A 21,333-nucleotide genomic window follows, 5' to 3' on the forward strand; every position below is an offset into this window, starting at 1 on the left:
ATGTCTTACTTTGATTTTAAAGGTAAGACTTGTACATGTATATTGATGACATACAAATTACAATTATAGTAATTTTAATACATTTGCCTTCAGGAGGGGGAGTTGTAATGACTTTTGTTCACATTTCTTTGTAAATAAATTGTATCTTAACAATGACTTTAACTTGTGACAATTTCTCTCTTTACCATGACCATGCAAACAATAAAAACCAGGGAATTTCAAACAGCAACTTGAGGTTGTTTCTGCTTCTGTGGCTATGTGCATCAATAATCTATATGAAAAAATAATCTTAAAAAGTATTCTGAATATTCTAATTCAATGAGATTTCATCTTATTTTTAATCTACTTTCTGCTTCTCTTCCATTCTATCTAATCTCTTACTCATCATCAACATCAATCATCTCTCTCCTGCTGTTCCTACATTTTACTACTGAACGTTTCTGTACATCATGTTGTATTTGTCATCTTCCCAGATGACCAAATACTGTATTTCAGCTGCCAGCAACTCTTGCTAAGTTATCATCACAAAAGCCTTCCCCTGTTTGTGTCATATTGCTGTAATGGCATTGGCTACCTCTAGCTTCATTCTTCCCTCACTAAGTACTTACATCCCTTTAGGCTCTGTTTGTACAGACTGCTACCTCACAATATACAGAGAGGCAAACACTATCGATATTGATAGGTAGACTTCTTATATAATAAGAGATGACTGAATAAGTACAGAATAGCATTAAAAAAAATGTCATATTGTTTCTTGTCTTTGATGCGAATGCTACTTGGCATGATGCTTAATTCTCTCTAGATTCTTATTTTGTAACCTGCATGATTGCTGTATTTTTTCTAAGCATACTATTTAATACTAATGATGATTTAACAAAATACTTTGCAGAGTTTTGTAACTACTGTTCAAACCGTTTCAGTGCTTAAGGCTTTAATGTTTTAAGCCAGTGTCAGTGATAACAGTAGATAATAGTAATGCAAATACTCTCTTTAAAATAAATTAATGAATTTTCCCTACTTCTCCTAAGACAGGGGCAGTGTGATGGCAGAGATCAGAAGGAATACCCGTAATAGGCATGCCTCACCATGCTCCTCTGTAAGACATGGCTCTGTGCATTTGCACAAAATATTCAGTTCATCTGCAAATCTGGCAACACGAGTCCCGTAATTTCTCTGGAGAAACTGGTGAATTACCTTTCTTGGACCCATGCATCTGTCTTTAAAAAAAGGCATGTTCAGTTTTAGCTATTGTCAATACTCAAAATTTCTATTTCCCATCTGAGCAAATAAAAGAAATGTTCCTCCGGATAATGAAAAAATTCAAAGTACAAGATTGTATCTTTAGAAAGCTGGCACAGTTTTTCTGAACTGAAAGTTTTCTGATGATGACAGTACTTAACCAGTTTTTAGGAAGTTAGCCAAGACTTCACAGAATGAGCTGTCTAAAAAGCCTTCATAGTTGTTCAACATAAAATTAAAAATAAATTTTCACAAAGCAGGTTTATTAAAAAGTTAACTAGAAAGAAGTAATTTGAAATAAAAAGAAAATGCTTATGAACTGTTAAAAATTCCTTTCTTTAGTCCTTTTTTAGTTGTGCAATGCTTTTTATCTCTGATTTTTCCTGATGCAATTTCAAACATTCAATTTTATCTACTCAGTAAGTACATTCACCAAAGCTCCTGAATCTGCTCTGTTGTTTGCAAATCTCTGGCTTCTTTAAGAAGGTATGGCTAGTCTGGCTCTAGACTAATTAAAACATTATCACATTTTAGTGTTTATTATCCTCATTCATCACCTTGAGTGCTTTCATGGTTCTTCTTTTGTCCTTCAAAATCAAATCAAAATGTCAGCTTTTGTTTTCACTTTAAAGGGTCTCCACAACTCTGTATTGCCTAAAAAATGTTGCCTATCTTTTTACAATCATGCTGTGCAAGCACCACATTCTTCCAAAAATCTTGTCAGGTTTCTGTCCAATAAATACTCCAGGATCAAAGTGAATTTTTGCTTATGTCCAGCTTTGGAATGGGTACGGAGTTATCTGTCACTGGTACAGGTGTATGAAGTAGTAATCGCTGCATATTAGGCAGGAAAAACACTGTATGTGGCTGTCCTTCTTTCTTTATCCACTCACTGACAGCGATGAAGCCAACTGATACATCTACCATCTATTAGGAACCAAAAATTATTATGTAGCAAACAGAGTTTCTGTGAGGTATCAAATAAACGGACTGAACACCAGGCAAACTTAACTTTTAATTTAAGATGTATTTACACCAGCAGAGTTGAAACTCTTTAATGGTTACATGAGTACAAACTGCTCTCTAGGTCACGCATTTCAGCGCTGGGGAAGAAGGCACAACAAAAAATTTATTAAACATAATAGTTAACAGCTATTAAACATAATAGTTAACAGCTAACAGTAACAGTATAGCTAACAGCTAATTAAGAATATAATATAGTCATTTTTTCCCTATTCCCTATTCTTCTTGGCGTAGCTGGCAAGGATTATTCTCCACTTCCACTAAAACACATAAAAAATACTTGCTATTTCCTGTCATTGGTGAAGAAAAAAGGCATCTTTCCTTTCACTTGTTCATAGAGACCAATCTGAACCTGAACTAATCACAGCAGAACTTTACACAAAACATAAATATTAAAATCAAGAGATATTTTATGCTCTAAACAAATTCTGTAATGAAAGACTACCACTTAAAAAAAATAATAATTTAAAGTTTACCCAACGTGGTTAAACAAAGATTATGTATTGTTTTCAGTAGTCTCTAGAGAGCAAATAGTAAATATTTATGTGATCTTATTTAATAAACAAATCAAATAGAACCCTTTAATGACGGCTTAAATAAAATAATAATGAAAGACACTATTTTATCAAACTGCAGAACATCTTACAAAACAGGCATACTGAGTAGTCTAAAGGTCTTCCTACCCCATCATTCTTTTCCTGACAAGTCAGACTATGAGGAAATGGTCAGGATTGAAAAAAAGAAAGCACAAGGCAAGCATATTGCAACACTTTTCCCTCTCAGTCCCAGCGACTTGCATTTCCATGATCTCTGCAGACAAATGTGGTACCTTTGAGTTTACCAGGAACAAGAATCTGTCATTATTTGAACCCATGCTTTGGGGTAATGATAATTTTATTTAATGTCTCTTAGTTCTTTTGCAGAGTTCTAGTTCTTTTATTATGAGACAGTGAATAACAGCAGCATACATACACTTCTGTCATGCCTTTCCTGATCTTAATTACCGCAATCATCCCCCCTCTTTTAGTAATCTGTTTCTTTGTGCGAAGTATTCTAGTCCATTTACATAATCCTCATCAGGAAACAATTTAAAACTGACTTTCTCTTTTATCTTATCTGTACCCTTCCTGCTAACTACCTTGTTTTGTGATGAAAAGAAAACAATGTAAACATTGCTGAAGAACACTAGGTTCCAAGACAGTCTCCTGCCACTGTTTGCACTTGGTTTTAATTTTTATTATCCCAAATATTTCATACTGTAAGCAAATCTTACATCTTCATATCTTGTAAAAAATACACTGGATAATATGAGCTGTAATTTAGACCCATACAGGATCCATATGATATATCTTCAGCGAGAAAAAATAATCATATATTTGTATTCTTTGTTTGGCATCTTTTAACTGGCTATTAATGCTTCAAAGGACTTTCCCTCTTATCCTGAACACAGCTATGTTTTATCAAGCATCTTTAGAAAAGGACCTTAAAAGTTTTTAGGAATTGTAAGCTGCAGAATGAAAACCCTGATACCTCTAACACCCCTACAAGGTAATTTGGGTTTCTCTGGTACAGCTGTGGGCCATGGCTCCATAGGAGGTCCAAGATGTTCTTAGTTTGTCTCACTGACCAGCATGAACACTTGGCTGCCTAAGCAGAACTAAAGATGCCAATCTAACATCCATTCAGGGACATGTCAAATGGGGAAAGGCTATTAGTATACCTTTTTGCCATGGCCATTCTAGCACAACCCTTGGTGTTGCATAATTACAGCTACCAATATTCCTGCCACACCAGGAATATTGGTAGCTTACAGTACCATGGTTAAATGGAAACAAGCAATCCTGATGACACATACAAATTAGACAGAATTTGATTCCCTCTAGTGCATTGATGAACCAAGAGACAAATCAGCAACCATAATTTCTGAGTAGTAAATTACTTTCCTACACAGGTTAGTGCTGGAGGCACTCTTTAGGACTGGAACATCCTTTTCAATGAGAATGTGGCTCTGAAGGAGTCCCTAAAGAACAGCCTCTGCAAAACAGATTAAAATATAAGCAAGGCTATTGATATACAATATTTAGTTCTAACACTGTTGGCAAAGTAACAGGGAATGAAGTGGCAGCCATGAAGCTGAAGTTTAAAACTTCTCTGTAGCAAAGACCTTTTAATTTTAAACCTTCCCTTCCATTTTCTTTTCCTTTCAGATTGACTTCTACTTGGCAAGATGCAGAAGGAGAAGCATAAAGGCTATTTAGTGCATAGCTGCTCCATGGGACCCAAGGGGGACTCTGGAATCAAGAAATCAGTCTTGCATTTTTTACCAGCAGGAGCTGACAGAACTTGTGGGCAAGGAAAATGGGTACAAGAGTTAGGGCCCAAGTGCTGACAAATCAGTAAAATGACAAAGTGGCCATCAGTGGAGCTGACCTAAGACACTCAACCAGCAGGTTTGGATTCTGTCTTTTCTGTATTAGTGTACTATAAGCCTAGCAGAAACTGAGAAAACACTTTCCAGTGAAGTGTGTCTTTTTTAGGCAGAAAATTCACTTTATGTGAAGACTGCAGATCGCAAATGCATTTTGTGACAAATAGATGTATGCAAATTAACTTTTTGTGATTTGTCAAGCCCTACTGAGGAATCTTGTGAAGACAGGCAGAGAGAGCTGGGCCCATTTAGTCTAGAGAGGAGAAGGCTGAGAGGGAAGATCAATAACATATATAAATATCCCAAAAGTGGGTTTCAAGAGGATGCTGCCCAACTGTTCAGTGGTTTCCAGAGACTGGGAAAAGAGCAATGGCCATGAAATAAAACATAAGAAGTTCCACCTAAACATGAGGAAGAACTTTGTGTTGAAGGTGGCAGAACACTGAAACAGGCTGCCCAGGGAGGTACAGCCTCCCTCTCCAGAGATATTCAAAACCCAGCTGGATGACTTCCTGAGTCATGTACTCTGGGTGACCCTGATGGGATGGATTAGAAGAACTTGAGAAGAATAGCCCAAAATAAGGATTATTCTGGGAGCCTTCTGCCAGTATTACTCTTTATAGCTAAAATGAAATGCTGCACTTTCTATTTTCAGTAACACCTGTCTTGTTTCTTCTCAGTAGATCACAGTTATCTGAACTTGAAAACCAGTATCACTTTATTTGGTTATTTTGAACAAGGAAGATTTAACTTAAAACTTGTACATTTCTTGTTTCCAACATCCTGCCTTTTTTGCCTATCAAACTGAAATCAAGATAAGAAGAATCTTGAATCAAGAAAGTAAATTTTAGTATCGTACCCCTATTTTAAAGACAGAGATACAAAGAAATTTACCAACTGGCATTATTAAAAGCTTTCTCTAAAGGAAATGGTTCACCATTTTCTCTAGAGAATGATTACATAAAAGGTCATAGCAGATGCGACCTACTGAAGTGATGGTAATTTCCACCAGGTTTTAGTAGGCTTGGAAAACACTCTATTGCAATCCTGATACAGAAGTCAATATTTTTATTAAGTACCTAAAGACATGAGATTAGGAAAGAATCTGCACAGATTTCATCGTATACAACACTGGAGGAATGTTTTCTAGATTAAACATTTGAAAAGATAGAAACAAACATTCTATTTTTAACTAGACTTTCAATTTAATTGCCAAGTTTTATATAAAACATCAGCAACATTAACAGATGGAGGGGATTCCTATTAGCCTAGGAATAATTATGATTCCAAATACTAACCAAAGGCTGTAACTCAGAGGTTCCATAATCCTCCTCTGCAGTTCTGAGCACCTACTTCTACTTTTCTTGAGTCATCTCTACAACCTTACTCTACATGCAGGCAGCCAGCATCTATCCACAATGCAATCATCATTATCCTGACTACTTTATCCTTTATCTCTGCAATAGATAATTGCAGAGATAAAGGATAAAGTAGTCAGGATAAGTCAGATTTATGCAAAACTTTAGAAATAACACTTTTAGGCACAGTGTACTAAATGTCTCAATCATTTTTAATTTCTGCACTTGATTACACCAAAGTCAATGTCAAATTAAGTATCATATTTGCAATTTAAATTATTCTAATCTCTTATTTTAGCTCACATTTCTATATCAAATTACTGTTGGGGACCTACCCTTTGTTGGTGAACTTCCTGTGACTGTACAGCTCTTACAGAATGCAATTCCACTTTAATGGCATACAAAGGCCACACTTAAGTTATTCAATTATGATATATGATAATAAGATCCAATTGAGTGTGCTTGCTATTTAACTTTTCTGTTCAAACGACACTATTTATCTGTTATAAAATCTATTTAAGAAAATTATTAATTGAGATGTTATTTCTATTGTGAAATTGCAATTTTTTGAAGTTGTCAGTACTCAAAAGAATAACTAATATACTATCTTTTTTTATCTCATATGAAACAGAAGATATTTTATGGAATTTAAAATTAGTTTGTTAACTTTTCCATGTATTAAAAATCTGAATGGGAACAGAAGAATTGCTTTCCTTTGTGAACAGAATTTTCATTTCATCATTAACTTATCCTTGACCAAACACCATATAGACAGCAATACCATAAGCAATGTTTATGAAACAAGTGGGAATTCTGTTGATTATTTTATTGGAAAAAAATACAGTGCAATACAAGGGCAAACTAATCTGGAGCAATTTTCTTCGGTGTAAAGCTCAAAAGTGCTGCAGTGCTGAGGTTTCTTTCTTTTTGTATAAGAACTGAAAAGTTAGGGTTGTTTGTATTATTAAAGATAATTCTACATTCCCTATGGAAAATCTCATACGAAAGAAAACTCACATGTAGATTACCAAATATAATTGGCTAAGTGAATAAGTTCAGGAAAAAAAGTAAGGCCAAAGAAGTGCTTGATTTTATCTAGCAGTCCTGTAATGTTCATAAAGTCAAAATTAGTTAACCTGATAAATTTTGTATATAATCTAAACTTCCTAACAGTAACTTTTGTCTCCTCATATCCCAATCTAGTTCTGAGGTCTGATTTAATCTAGCATATCTAATGAGTGATTTACTGGCTAAGGTATACTATTTTTACATCTGTGGTATTAAAATGATATTGTGGAAGAGGTTTTGTCACAATGAAAGCTGGAATAATATGAAAAGAGCTTCCAGATACTCCATGAACACTGGACCTGCTGGATATGAAAGTGAAAGAGCATATGCATTTCTAACATGGCTGCAGAATTTCTTCTTTGCCAATACAGTATTGTACTGCAGTATTTGACAGTGCACTCCTATACAGAGGTGGTTATTTTCATGTTCAAATTTGCAAAATTTCATTGCTTTCTAAGCACTGTAATTACATCCCTTTTCACTCCAGTCACTCTACTCATGTACCCACCCTATTCCTCTTCCCATTCTTTATAATTGACTTCTGAAATTATACCATCTTATTAGGCTATTAGGTTCTTAATTAAAAGAAAATTAATCTAAGTACCCTCTTTATCCCTTCAGATCTCAGTGGTATCAGGGTTTCCCTTTGCAATGGAATCTAATATGGTGTCAGAAGACTTTTGCTGCCACTATTCTCAGCATTTTATGCCTGTTAAGTTTGAGCAGTGTCCTGAGCCAGTGAACAAAACCAATTATGGAAACCAAATGTAGAAGTTTAGGTGTTGCCAAGTACAATTTAGATATAAGCCCAAATAAACAGTCCAGGAAGAAAATACTATGTATTTGCATTTTGAAAGCACACAAACCTGCAGTAGTTTTTACTGAAATAAAAAGTCAGAAGAGAGACAAGGCAGCAATCCTCTTATTGAGAAATGCAAAGACAAAGTTTCAGACAGCTTTGTGGTTTGTGTGTCTCATTAACTAGATTTAACCATGTTCCCATTTAGTGTGGGACCTTTAGGCTACACTTTGGAGACACATAATTCCAGCACTCAAAATTATCTTTGGCAAATTTTCAGGTGTAACAATACTGAAACTTTATGATGTCTCCAGACCTTTATTTTATTTCTACTTATTTATGCTTTGTACAATGCTTAGCATTGAGAAAGATATTTATGAAAGGCATAATTTGTATAAGACTACAAAACATAAAGGAACTATGTCACATGCATAATATACATTAAAATATATCAATAAGCCCAGCATTAACACTCATACTATATTAACTCCTGTTAGAGAAAGTAAGTACTCGTCCTCATTGTCCTGCCAACAGTTTTTTCTCTGAATAATACCAAAGATAATCTATGAGTTCTCAAATTTCTCAAGCCTGCTACTTTTGATGGCCAAGAACATTTCTTGATATTATCAGTACCAAATTATGACATTACTTGACATGATTTTATAAGTGGAGTTCCAGAATTTATCAAATGTCACCTTTACAAAGGCCTGGGTAGACTTATACAAGGAAGATAAAATGCAACTCCTTTTTTTTCCACATACTTTTAGACGCCATCTGCTCCTGCAAACAGGAAAAGCATATCTGCTAGCTAGCATTATGAAAAGTGTATACAAGTAACTACAAGTAAATTTACATGAGGCCTGGTGAAGAAAGGCCATTACACTGAAAGCAGGGAAATATGGGTAAACAGTGAATCCTGCATTTAGATGGTCTAGCTTGAATTTGTTCAGTTCATGATCAGTTAATCCTGAAAATGTTTAGTGTTAAAATAGCAACAAGAGACTAAGTTTTCTTCATACAATAAAGAGAAAATTAAATGAAAACACCCATACTCATTACTGTATTTTGTATGCATTATATATGGAATAATATATATCATTCAAAATTTTTATTTGACTTCTTTTATAAAAGTCTGATTCTTCTGATTTTTTTTGAGAGGTCTTTATTTACCACACTCAGAACTAGCAACTTTTCTCCTAGAGTAATTTTTTTTATTCCACTATGTAGACAGACAATTTTCTAAGAAGGAAGCTATACAAAACTATCCTGATAATGTGTACAGAATTAAAGATTCAAAAATAAATTAAAAGGTACAAGCACAATTGTCTTTTTACAGTTTGCAGTTTATCTTCAGATTCAGAGCACTGTGTATGAATCACCCATGAGAATTAAACTCATCTCTACTTTAAGAATCACCTGTCTGTTTGCCGATGGCACGTATTAATCAGAGTCTTATTTTCAAATATTACACTTGAGTTTGAATGACATTCAGGCAAAAATTAAAAATCTTACCTTCAAAAACTCTGAATGCTTTCTTGCAGCTTGGTAGAGGCCATTTAGCAGAATTGGATTTTTGAAAATTTTCCTTTAAATTCAAATATTCCACAGGGAAAAAAGATCTGGTAGAGTTATTCAGATCTACAATAATTAAGGGGAAAGAATACATACATCAATGCCCTAAATAAAGCATAATAATAATTAGCATAATAATTTGCATAAATTTACACAAAATAAAAAATGCCATATCTACTGTGTAATTCTTCTGATTATAACACCTATTTTTTAAAAATCACATTTGTGCAACCATTTCCATACATAGCAAGAGCAAGTTGTAAACATTCTGCTTCTTTGGAAAAAAAATTAGAAAAGATTATGTCATTATGATAATTTCTGGCAAAATTATGCATTTAAGAAATCAAGCTATTTAACTTACAAAACTATTATGATCTCTCTTAAGAAAAATTATATCCATAAAAATGACTGTGGTATTAATTCTCAGCTTTTTGTTTAACATCACCATTCAGTAATAGTCAGTAAAGCAAAGGAAGGGAAAGAGTCTGAAATTTTTTTTAGATTTTAAAAAATACTTTGGATTAACAGGAAGTTAATAATACTAATTAATTAATCCTGTAAATTAACTATTTTATAAGTTTTTAAGAAAACATTTGTAGGATGATTCATGACACATTGCAAGAGTTGGCATTATGCACTAATCTCAAGAAATCAACATCTTCTCAGTGTATAATTTGGGGAAATACCTACATGGTTGCAACTTAAAACTGCCAAACTAAGATATTCATAGGAATGCAATGGAAAACTAAAAACAACAGTATTTTCCTACCATAGAATTGATCTACTGATAACAAACAGGGTTGCTAAGCTAGTAGTTAACAGGAAAAACTTCAACCCCCTGCTCATCAATTTGTGCCTCCAAACCAAGATGGCTCCAGATAAATATGAATAGTAGCTGGTACCATAATTCTTTCTGTACCTTCAAAGTAAGAAAAGACATTCACAGGATTTTTGAGAAGGCTTTTTTTATTACTTCATGTGGTCCAATGTAATGGAACATACTTTTCCAATAATAAATATTTTATGAAAGGATAAAATCTTTTTCTCTGGCAAATTTAAGAAAGCTAAGCTTTTTGTGAGCAGGCTCCAAAAAGAAGAAAAAATGCCTCTGCTTCCAGTAGCTTTTTCTGTGTAAGATGAAGACATTAACAGATTTGAAGTAAAAACCCCATGCTAGTTTGATTCTAAAAATTATCCTTTATTTCACCATGTGACAATGCAGGTGGCATGAAGCTACACAACACATGAAGAGCACAGAATCTTCAAATCCTCCATCTCGTTATGTGAAAATAGAGCTACTGCACATATAAACTGCTGTCACTGAAGGCAAAAGGGCCTTTTCTCTCCAAAATGTAAAATGAACAAACTGTGCATTTTTCACTAGTGTTTTTTAAATTTTTATGAAAGAGCTTTATATGCTACTGAACATATTTGGATTAAGTACTATTGAGATTCAGGCTTTTGATGAGACTCTGCTTGCTTCTCACAGCACAGAGAACATTTTATTTTCCTGCTACAGACCACAGAAATAAACACAGTTCTTTCAATTTTATTCAAATTTAAATACTGAAACCTCTGGTGAGGCATCTAATTCCTGTTTCTCAGAAAAGACAGTGGTGACAAGTCTTACTGGCTTCTAGAAGCCTGCTGGGCTGGGCTTTCAATGAAAGATCCCCTCAGGCTGGCCAGGTCACCTGTCCCTCTGCAGGTACATGACCCTCTTTCCCTGCCATGTGCCTGGACCTCCCTTGCACAACCTCTACCCTCAATCTGTATTTCTCCAAAGTGGTGGATTTATTGCACATGTGTGTCAGATCTGGCCCTTCTTGCAAACAACATAAATTAAATTTTTATTAATGGAAGTGCAGAAGATCACTCTGTCCCTGTAAGTGAAGCATTTAGAAGACGCTTCTTTTAAGTTAAGTAACTTGATGGAATCAGCTCAAGAGCTGTTTTCTTATGTGTATCCTGGGCACATTGTCATCTGATCAGATGTGAGTTTATCCTGATGGGAGAAGGGCTTCTAAGAAAGCCTTTAAGAAAGATGGGAACACATAGTAAGCACCATAGAGCAACCTATCTGGACTGGAACTCATGCTTAAGGGATCCTGTAAAAAAGGCTCAGCTGACCAAGGCAACTGGCCAGAGGAATTGCCTTTGTGAGTCAAATATGGCTTTGTAGCTCTCAGTTAAACACTGATTTTCTCCATAATTGATGGATAATTGATGTCTTAGCCCTTTTTTTTGACACGTTAGATGCATCCTTCTGTTGCAGTTATGTTCAGTCTGCAAAACTGTACAAGCTAAAGAGTGAACTTCTGAGTATATCCTTAAATTTTTTTCTTTTTGACAAATCTTTGTAAAATATATGCACTCACACATATTTTACAAAAGGAAAGCTGCAGAGAGCATCGAAAATAAATTAATGACAGACATAAGACATCCCAGCTTCAGCATTAGAGAAGTATGTAAAGACTACAAACAACTTTGCTTTGTTACCTGCACAAACCTATAGTAGCAGTGACTTTAGCATAAGTTTTTAAAGGCTTAATAACTCTTCTGAGTGGAAAAAAACCCCCAAATTACTATGCTTTACATTGCTCTGGCACCATTCAGCTTCTTAATGTGCTGATTTTACTAATTCCTCTGAGAATACAACATCATCATCAATACCCCTTAGTTAATTTAAAAGTTGTTCCAGTATGAACTGGAATATTTCAAAATATTTTTCTTAGTATATATAATAAAACAAAGCTAAATTACTGTACCTATTTTTAAATATATTGCTAAGTCAAGCACATATTGCTATATACTGAATGGCAATATACAAATAGCTGCAGATTTCTTTCATCTGAAGTAGTTAATACAAAATATATTATATACGTCATGGTCCACTATTTAGAGTAGACTCTATTTACAAATCTATGATACCTTAGGTATCCTTAGGCACATAATTCCTCTTCCTCAAAAGAGCTACCTACCTATTTAATATTTTAAGGGTGGGTAAGGTTGAATGGGATGTCTTGAGAACAGCTAGTCCAACCTGCTCTGGCAGGGTCAGCTGCACAGGGGCCCAGAACCAGCTGGGTTTTGACGGGTGTTCAACAGCCTCTCTGACCAGACTGCTTGACATCCTCACAAAAAAAAAGCTCTTTCTTGTGTTCAGATGGGATCTGTTGTGTTTGAATTCCTTTTCTGCTGTCAGTGAGCACCACTCAAAAGAATCTGGCTCCTTCCTCTTCACTCCCTCCCACCAGGCATTTTTACACATTGTATGTTAGGTACTCAAAGGCTACGAATATTCCTAGTAATATTTCACTTAGAAAACTGTAACATGTTGAAAAGTTTTGCAAATACATTTTAGAAAGCATCTTTATTCCACTTTTGTGCTCTCCCAGTGGTAATTTTCTGCAGCAAATCTGCTAAATTGGTTTTTTAAAATTTAAATAGCCCTAGAAAAACCTAACTATCTATCAGTGAAACACACTTCATCTGTACATCAAATTGAATGGAGCATCAAACATTAGGAAAATGAAATGAGAACAGCTTGAAATCTCTATACAGCAGACAGGCAGGGGTTGAGAGTGCTCAGGCTGCAGCTTTCCGCCCATTTTCTCTGCTGCAGTGCATCAGTGTAGGTATAGCCAGTCTCTATCCCTGGCAACCAGCAGCTGCTCAGTGAATCACCTTGAGGCAATAGGTTCACCTGAAAAATGCTTCCTTCCCACCCAAATGAGTTCTTTATCCCAGTCAGTTCCTCAAACTGACCTGCCATCAAATCATACAAAGTTAGGTCTGTTCAAAAGCAGAGTCTGTGGACAACCAGAAACAGAAGTGGGCAGCTCTGCTGATCAATGTGAAACCACACTTCAGTCTGCATCCCTAACCTGCCATCATCACAGCACTCACAACAGCTTAAAGAGGATCTCTGCAAGATCTCTGTAGCGTCTAAAATGAAACAAACACTCCTGCATGGCTGAGTCATTTCCATTACTTTGTGAACTGTCTCTGCACAGTTTTAAGTGCTGTAAATGACCTGACTCCAGATACATGGTGCAATTTTATCAATGGCACTTGAATCTACCATATAAGCTTTGGACATAAAAGACTGACTCATGCTGTTCCAGATATTCTATCTGCAGAACTACTTACCCTCTTCTATTTCTATACCCAATCTGACACCAAACACCCTAGCCACCATATTTTCCTACTGTTAAGAGTAAGGAACATTAGATGAGGGTATAGGAGGCTAGGACAGGAGAATTTAAGAAGATGATCAAGGGTTTAAGAAGATGATGTCCAAGCCTTTAATTGTCTCTAAATTTAATGTCATAAATGAAAAGAGCATTTTTTCGTGTGCGCCATGAAGTGAGAAATTTTGAAAATACTTTTCCATTAGGATAGTTTGAGAAATGTTTATTATGTTTTGAGCTTGTTATTATTCAGGAAGAAGAAACAAAAGAATTCTACCAGAAAAGAAAGCAATCAGAATCTCATTTCTAAAATAAAAAGTTTAAAAGTACATGTCCCGAATAGCTTCTTGACATTGAAGAGAACCTGCATGGAATGTTATTAGGAGATGTTAAATGGAAAGAAAATCTCACAGTGGATTAACATTACCAAAATTTGCTCTGAATGCATACAGGAAGGAAAAGTACAAATAATTTTTATTTGTAAAAAATAAGTGCAAAATCCTTCATTTCTATACCTGTTTGGAAAAAAACTCTGGCAATTGTAGTACGACACAGTGGACATGGAGTGCTGGTTGGATTGTCTTTGGCAAGCATCCTTAAGCAAGGTTCACAAAAGATATGGTGGCATGGATAGCACATGTAAGGGTTGAAATAAACATCCAGACACACAGCACAGAGATAGCTTTCTTTATCTCCTCTGAGTTCCTGCTCATCATCTGTATGCAGGTTATCATTTGCAGGCTGCAAGAAGAAAAAGAGAACATATTTTCACATTCAGCTCATAACTATTTTTGATAAACCAAGTGTCCAGAAGATCATTTTCAGTAATAATATCACACACGTGATATTCAGAAATTTAATACAGGTAAATACTTTTAAAAAGATGAAATATAAAACAGGAATATCAGCAAAAGTCCTCTGTGGGAAAGACGAAAATCACAAGGCAGTAAAAGAAGGAAGTAACAAAACCAAAATGGCTAAGTAAAACTCTATTATGATCAGATTTCTTCTTTTAAAATTAATTTTTACAGTTTATATGTATCTGCATTACAAAAAGGCAGAAACATAGAATGGTATGGCTTGAATGGGACCTTAAAGATCATCTAGTTCTTACCTTCCTGCCATGTGCTAGATACCTTTCTTGAGACTAGGCTGATCAGAGTTCCACCCAACCTGGCCTTGAACATTTCCAATAATGGCACATCCATAACTTCTCTGGTCAAACTGTTACAGTGCCTCACCACCCTCAAAATAAATTTTTTTACTTAATATCAAATCTGAACTTACCCTACTGCAGATTGAAGTCATGTCTCCTTGTTCTATCACTACATGTCCTTGTAAATATTTTCTCTCCATCCTTTACGCTCCCTTCAGGCACTAAATGGCCACAATTACATCACCCTTAAGCCTTCTCTTTTCCAACCAAATACTGAACAAACAAAACCACACTTTGAACAAACGAAATACTCAGTCTCCATTCCTCTAATTATTTTGGCAGCCTTGTCGGAACCTGCTCCAGCAGGTCCCTGTCCTTGCTGTGCTGTGCCCCCAGAGCGGATGCAGCCCTGCAGGTGGGGTCTCAGCAGAGCAGAGCAGAGGGGCAGAATCCCCTCCCTGCCCTGCTGCCCATCCTGCTCTGGATGCAGCCCAGGACACGTGTGGCTCTCTGGGCTGGCAGAGCCCATGGCTGGGTCGTGTCCAGCCTCTCAGCCACCAGCAGCCCCAGCCCTTCTGGGCAGGGCTGCTCTTGATTCCTTCATGCCTCAGCTTGTACTGATATCAGGACTTGCTCCAACCAGTGCACATTTCACTTGGTCTTACTAAACCCTCAAGAGATTGCTGTACACCCACTCTTTGAGTTTGTGCATGCTCCTCTGGATGGCATCCCATCCTTCAGGTGTGAAAATACCTTTGCTGTGCCAAGAAAGGCAAAAAAAAAAAAAAAACCTCTAAAAATAAACTGTGAATGGTTCTGCCTTTGAAAATTAATTTGTGAATGTTTATGTTTGTAATTGAATTACTTAATGTTACAGTAAGAATGAGTTCAAAACAAGCCACAACTTTATTACTACAAAGCACAGTATAAACCTTAGAGTAGAAAGTATAGGAACTCCTATCATCTTTGGTAACTGCTTGCTTTTGTCAGCACATGTGCTCCAAATTTCCTTGCACTGCTATATTTGTAGGAAGACATAGCTGGACTTCCCAAATGGTGCTCATCCTATATGAATGTAACAACTGGGGTGCATTGCCATGTTCTGGCTTTGCTCCTGTAAGATGACTAAACCTTTCCAAGTAATCTGAAGATCTGGTATTTATGGCACCCTGGGTTTTTGGCTGTCATGATTTAGGAATAGTACTCTTCTATTTAGCGCTCCCACTGAGATTCTCCAAACCATGTGCCACTCAACTCGTTTCCCCTCCCCTCTGTGGAGGGCTGGAGAGGAGAATGGGAGGCACAAAAGGCGAAGATCACTGACTGAGATAAGAACAAAAACTGGGAATGGTAGTGAGATATATGAACAGTAACAGCAACAATACTAAAGGCATATATATGTAAGTATAAGGAAAAACATGGTTATTGTTCACTGTGGAAACCCCTGACATAAATACCCCACTGCTCCCTCTGGCTCAGAACCAGTGCCACCTGACTGCCCCCTCCAGCTTGGAACCGATGTTATCCAACCCTCCCTCCAGCTCAGAACCTGCACCACACTTACTCAGCTGGAAGGAAGCCCTTCTCTTTGGAAGAGACTCTCTTTCCCCGACCCCAGCAATGATACAAGGTAGAATAGAATAATCCTTGAAGAGCTTAGCCATGCCCTCTCCTGACTACTGCAAAAGTTAACTCTGTGGAATGAGGATATTGGGTTAAAGAAGCAACCAATCTTTTATTCATTATGGGAGACACTCAGAAGACATTTACTATGCTCTGCCTCTTCTATCCATCTACTTTGTTTCTGTTTCTGGTTTTCTCTTTCACAGATCACAGAACCCAATATACTGCAATAACCAAGAGATCCACCACAAAAAAACAAGATAGGAGCATATCAAGACACTGCTGAGCGTCAAAACTCTTCTCTCATCCCCTCATCCCCCTTACTCTAAACTCCCAATCCTTGCCTCCCCTGTGCAGCTGGGGTGGGAAGTGATAGAGAAGCTTTGGTGGCTGCCTGGAATCCAGCCAGGGTCAATCCAACACACTATGCATTACAGAGGCCACTTTTGATACTCATAGGCCATGACAGACCACTACTGCCTGACACTGGTACCAAAAGTTAATGACAATTGTTAATATTAGGGTTATGTAGATATGGAAATCTATAGATGTTTCAGAGAAGATTACATTTATGGCTTATTACATTTATGGCTTACACTTATGGTTTGGATTGCTGTGTTTCTCATTACTCCCAAAGAGTATCTCTCTCTACAGGAATTACTGAACTCTGCAAAGAGTGAGTAAATCCTTAACAGTATGCAATACAGTACTGTGGATCGCATTAAAAATACAGAAAAATTCAGCCAGGATTTATCTGTTCTGGACAAACATTTGTCCTGTCGTTCTACCTTAGCCTTTGCATTGCACTTTCCAGGATATTACGTGGCAAGAGTGCTTGTAAATTCTGAGCTGCTGTGCCAAAACCACATTGCACTGCGTCCAATCACAAGGTCTTGTACAACCATGATTGTCAGTAACTGTTTCTCTTACCTTAGAACTTAGTCTAAGAACTGTCAACAACAGTTTCTATTACCTTAGAACTTACTGCTGCAGTTTGATTTTCTCCACTTGACAGGTCTGAAGAAAACTTCGGTGTGTAGTGAAATTTACAACAGGAGCAACTAGGATGTACTGATAAGCAGGAAGCACAAGTCTGGCTGCACTAACAGCCGCAGAAGCTAGATACAGACAGGAACAGCTTGGCACCATTACTTCCAGCTCCATGCTGAAGGAAAGGTTCTTAAGACAACATTAAATACTAGAGTATTACAACTATCAGTAAAACTGTTTAACTCAGACTGTCTCTACACTTACAGCACAGAAAACCCACACCAGGACAGAATGGCAAAGGGTAACAAAATTTATTACAGCTAAATAATTTTAGAATGAATTCATTCTAAAATTCTTCATTATACCATTTCTTTAGGAAAAAAAGTGGCAAATAATTTCGCAGAGAAAGTGAGGAAAGTAACCTCAGGTAATTACATGACTGATGACTTCAGCAGAAAGCAGGAAACACTAATACATTGTGAAAGTCCCCTCCAATGCTGCCACACGGGCTTGGCAGGGCAGAATTAAGTGTTTGAACTCAATCTTAAATGTCTTTTCCAACGTAAGTGACCCTATGATCCTATGCAATGTCAAAAACATAATTAAAATCTAGCACAAAAACAATATACAGAAAGCTTTTGCTAACTGGTTTTGATGAGAAGTGTTTGGAAAGAAAATACACCTTGTGTCTAGAGGAGCTGACTGCAAGATAAATGTCTTTCAAATGGCAATTAGGTAACTAAGACAGCTAGAGGCAAAACTTCTGAGGACTCACAGTTAACAGTTGGTTCTGAGACAGGTTTGCAATAATGGTAAGATGCACGGACAGAGGTATCTCAGAACCAATTGCAACTATCAAAAGTTTCAATTTGATCAAAAGATCAAAATTATTCTAATGTGCAAACAAGACCTAATTAGGAGTAATTTTCTTAGTGGAAGAGATGTCTTTTCTACAGCTTGGTGCCCCTTTTCAAAAGATCTATGTAGGCACATGGCATTATTCAGAACTGCAAAGCTAAAACCCGAGTAACTTCCTTGTGCAAGAAGCTAATGCACAAAAATTTAAAAAGTCATTATTTTTTTAGTTTGCAATTAAGTGGTGCCTATATATATTACTAGAGCCAGGGCTTCAGTGTATGAAAACTTAACAAGCATAATCCAGGTTGGTTTTCTTACAGGATTATAGTACAAACAAAATTAAGAAAGTACATGTAAACATCAAGGACAGTGAAAGATTGTCAAATAATAACAGAAAAGGCTGGAAAGCAAAACTATTGCTCCTGAGAAATGAAGGAAAGGTAAGAGCCTTTCATCTTCCCACACTGATTGGGAGCTGCTAATGCGGCTTTGACAGTAATCCCTATATAGGGGGACATCTATAGTGGGACATCTGAAGGATATTAATGAAAGAGAGGAATCAGCTTCTGCTTGAGAAGCCTATAAAGCATGTTAAGGAACAAGGAGTCTGATACAGCAGTGGTTGAGAAGGGGCATGAAGCTATGAAATATGGATATTGTAGCTTGTGAGAAGTCTCTGCTACTGGACTACAGGAAAGTAGTTGATTCAGTTTCACATTTAGAAAGAATACATGCATCACTGGATATCTAATGCAACACATTATCTAATGTATGGTTTACCTGCAATCATATGAAAGACCCAGACCAAGTGGTCGTACACTCAAGAAAAGATTTCGTATGAAAGCTATCAGTAAAAGGAAGTTTAGAGTAAAACCTGGAAGCATGATCAAAACAGTGGCAAAACCAAATAAGGCACATATGTCATTTGACAAAGTTGCCCTATTGTGAAAAAAAACCCAACCTACAAAACCATTCATTTTCAAATGACCTATTCAGAATGCCTTGTTATCTCAAAAATGTCCACAGTTGAAAGGAATGATGACTGAGGGGAAATCAGTTATATATTTCACATTATTATCTTGCAAAGAAAACTGCCTCTAGAATGATTTTTAGCTCTAAACCAGACTTTAACTCTTCAATTATAATGCAGAATTGGAATCATACACATCAGGTCTAAAAAAGTGAGAAAGAATGAATATTGATACTGTTTAATACAAAAACAGAACAAAAAGAAATAAATGCTTCTTGGTTGTTGCTGGACAAAAATATCAGTAGCTTCACATTGTCCCACAACAGCTTTAGAATCTCTTAGACAATTGCAAACAGAACTGGTACAAGACTTATTACATCAGGTACATTGCTTCCTGAAAATGTCTTAAAATTGACAGGTATATTGGACACAGGGACTGAATGACTGTCGTTGTTATGAGAAAATTTTTAAGTGTTCTTCTGCTTCAAACGGAATTTAACTAGACTTATTTCTGTAGAATAAGTTAGTGACTTCTAACGGCATTTCAAAAGTAAACTCAGAAAAAAATAAATCTAATATTAAAATGCCGAAAAATCCTACTCAAAAATGTTGCTAGCTATATTAGCAGAAGTTCTTCCAAATCAGGCTATAAGGTATGCCAGGGTTTGTATGCCTTTGAACACTGTTTCAGTTGACAGGTATAATGAATACAAAAGGACATATTTTCTGGTGTCTGGCAGAGCTAAGCTTGAAACATAAAAATCATAATAGGGTAGAGAGATCAATGCCCATGGCTTAAACATCTTTACAAATCAATAACTGAGTCTAAATTCCCCGCACTTTAAATTTCTCACCATACAACATTCCAGAAAAGCTCAAAGGCAAGCCAAAAACTTCAAAGCAGAGCCAAGCTGCCCAAGCAGCTCTGAGGAGCCACTTATTGCCATGTTCTCCATTCAGAATGACAGAACCACAGGATGAGTCCGGTTGGGAGGGACCACAGTGGTTCATTTCAACCAACTCCAGCAGGGAGTAGGATTGTGTCCAGACAGTTTTTGGGTGTCTCCAGGGAAGGAGACTCACAACCTCTCCGGATAATCTGCTCCAGTGCTTGCTCCCCTGCACAGTGAAGAAGTTCTTCCTCATGTTCAGGTGGAATTTCTTGTGCATCAGTTCCTGGCCATAGCTCTTTTCCCATTACTTAGCACCTCATAGAAGAGCCTGGATCCATCCCATTGACACCCTCCTGTCAGACACCAGTGCACATTAATAAGGCTCCCTCTCAATCATATCTTTGAGGCTGAACAGGACCAGTTCCCCAGCCCTTCCTTACAAGAGAGATGCTCCAGCTCTTTAATCATCTTTGTAACCCTCTGCTGGACTCACTTCAAGAGCTCCATGTCTCTGCTGTCCTGAGGAGCCCAGAACTGGACACAGCACTCCAGGTGAGGCCTCACCAGGGCTGAGAAAAGGGGCAGGATCACCTTTCATGACCTGCTGGCAATGCTTCCCTAATGCACTCAGGACAGTCTTGGGCACTGCACTGCTGGCTCATTCAGACTCTCTCTGCTGCATTTGGGACTGATAAATTACTCTAGGGGAAAAAACTGGAAGATATTTTTCTAGAGAAATTTCTTTCTAGAGCTGAGAAGCTAACTATGGTATTTTTTAATTTATGTTTTATTTTGGTTGTATTTTTGTTCTAGGTGTGTTTTTTTTTTTGTTTTGTTTTGGTTTTTTTTTTTTTTTGTGGAGGGAGAGGTTGTTTGGCTTTTATTGTTTGGTTGTTTGTTTTTTATTCAGCCTCATTTAGAAGTTGCCTTAGGCATAGGTACTGGAGTTGTTCATCAAGGACAAGTACAGGTTGGATGGAGTAGTGAGTGATCCAGTCTAGTGAGTGGCATCTCTGTCCATGGAAAAGGGCTGGAAGTAGATTCCAACGCAAAGCATGCTATGATATTGAGTGCATTGCAGACCAAGGCTTCTAAGACAACTACTGAGAGGACACATATACTGGAGCACTTTAAGAAAGAAAAGAATTATAGAATGCCTGAGA

The 21,333-nt window shown here is 36.8% G+C and overlaps 1 protein-coding gene across 5 annotated transcripts in view; it reads right to left on the reverse strand.

The window, feature by feature from the left end:
• The window catches only part of RNF180 (ring finger protein 180), a 69,981-nt gene that overhangs the window by 9,946 nt on the left and 38,702 nt on the right, over positions 1-21,333 (reverse strand). For 4 of the 5 annotated variants that reach the window (XM_058044435.1, XM_058044436.1, XM_058044434.1 and 1 more), the window contains 2 exons: positions 14,196-14,421; positions 9,428-9,553 (listed from right to left, as the gene is read on the reverse strand). In XM_058044435.1, coding sequence (XP_057900418.1) covers positions 9,428-9,553; positions 14,196-14,421 — 352 coding nt within the window. The remainder of the gene's footprint in view (positions 1-9,427; positions 9,554-14,195; positions 14,422-21,333) is intronic. The other variant, XM_058044437.1, reaches the window with a different exon arrangement.

Source organism: Melospiza georgiana, chromosome Z (assembly GCF_028018845.1).
Source record: "Melospiza georgiana isolate bMelGeo1 chromosome Z, bMelGeo1.pri, whole genome shotgun sequence".
Classification (NCBI taxonomy): Eukaryota; Metazoa; Chordata; class Aves; order Passeriformes; family Passerellidae; genus Melospiza; species Melospiza georgiana.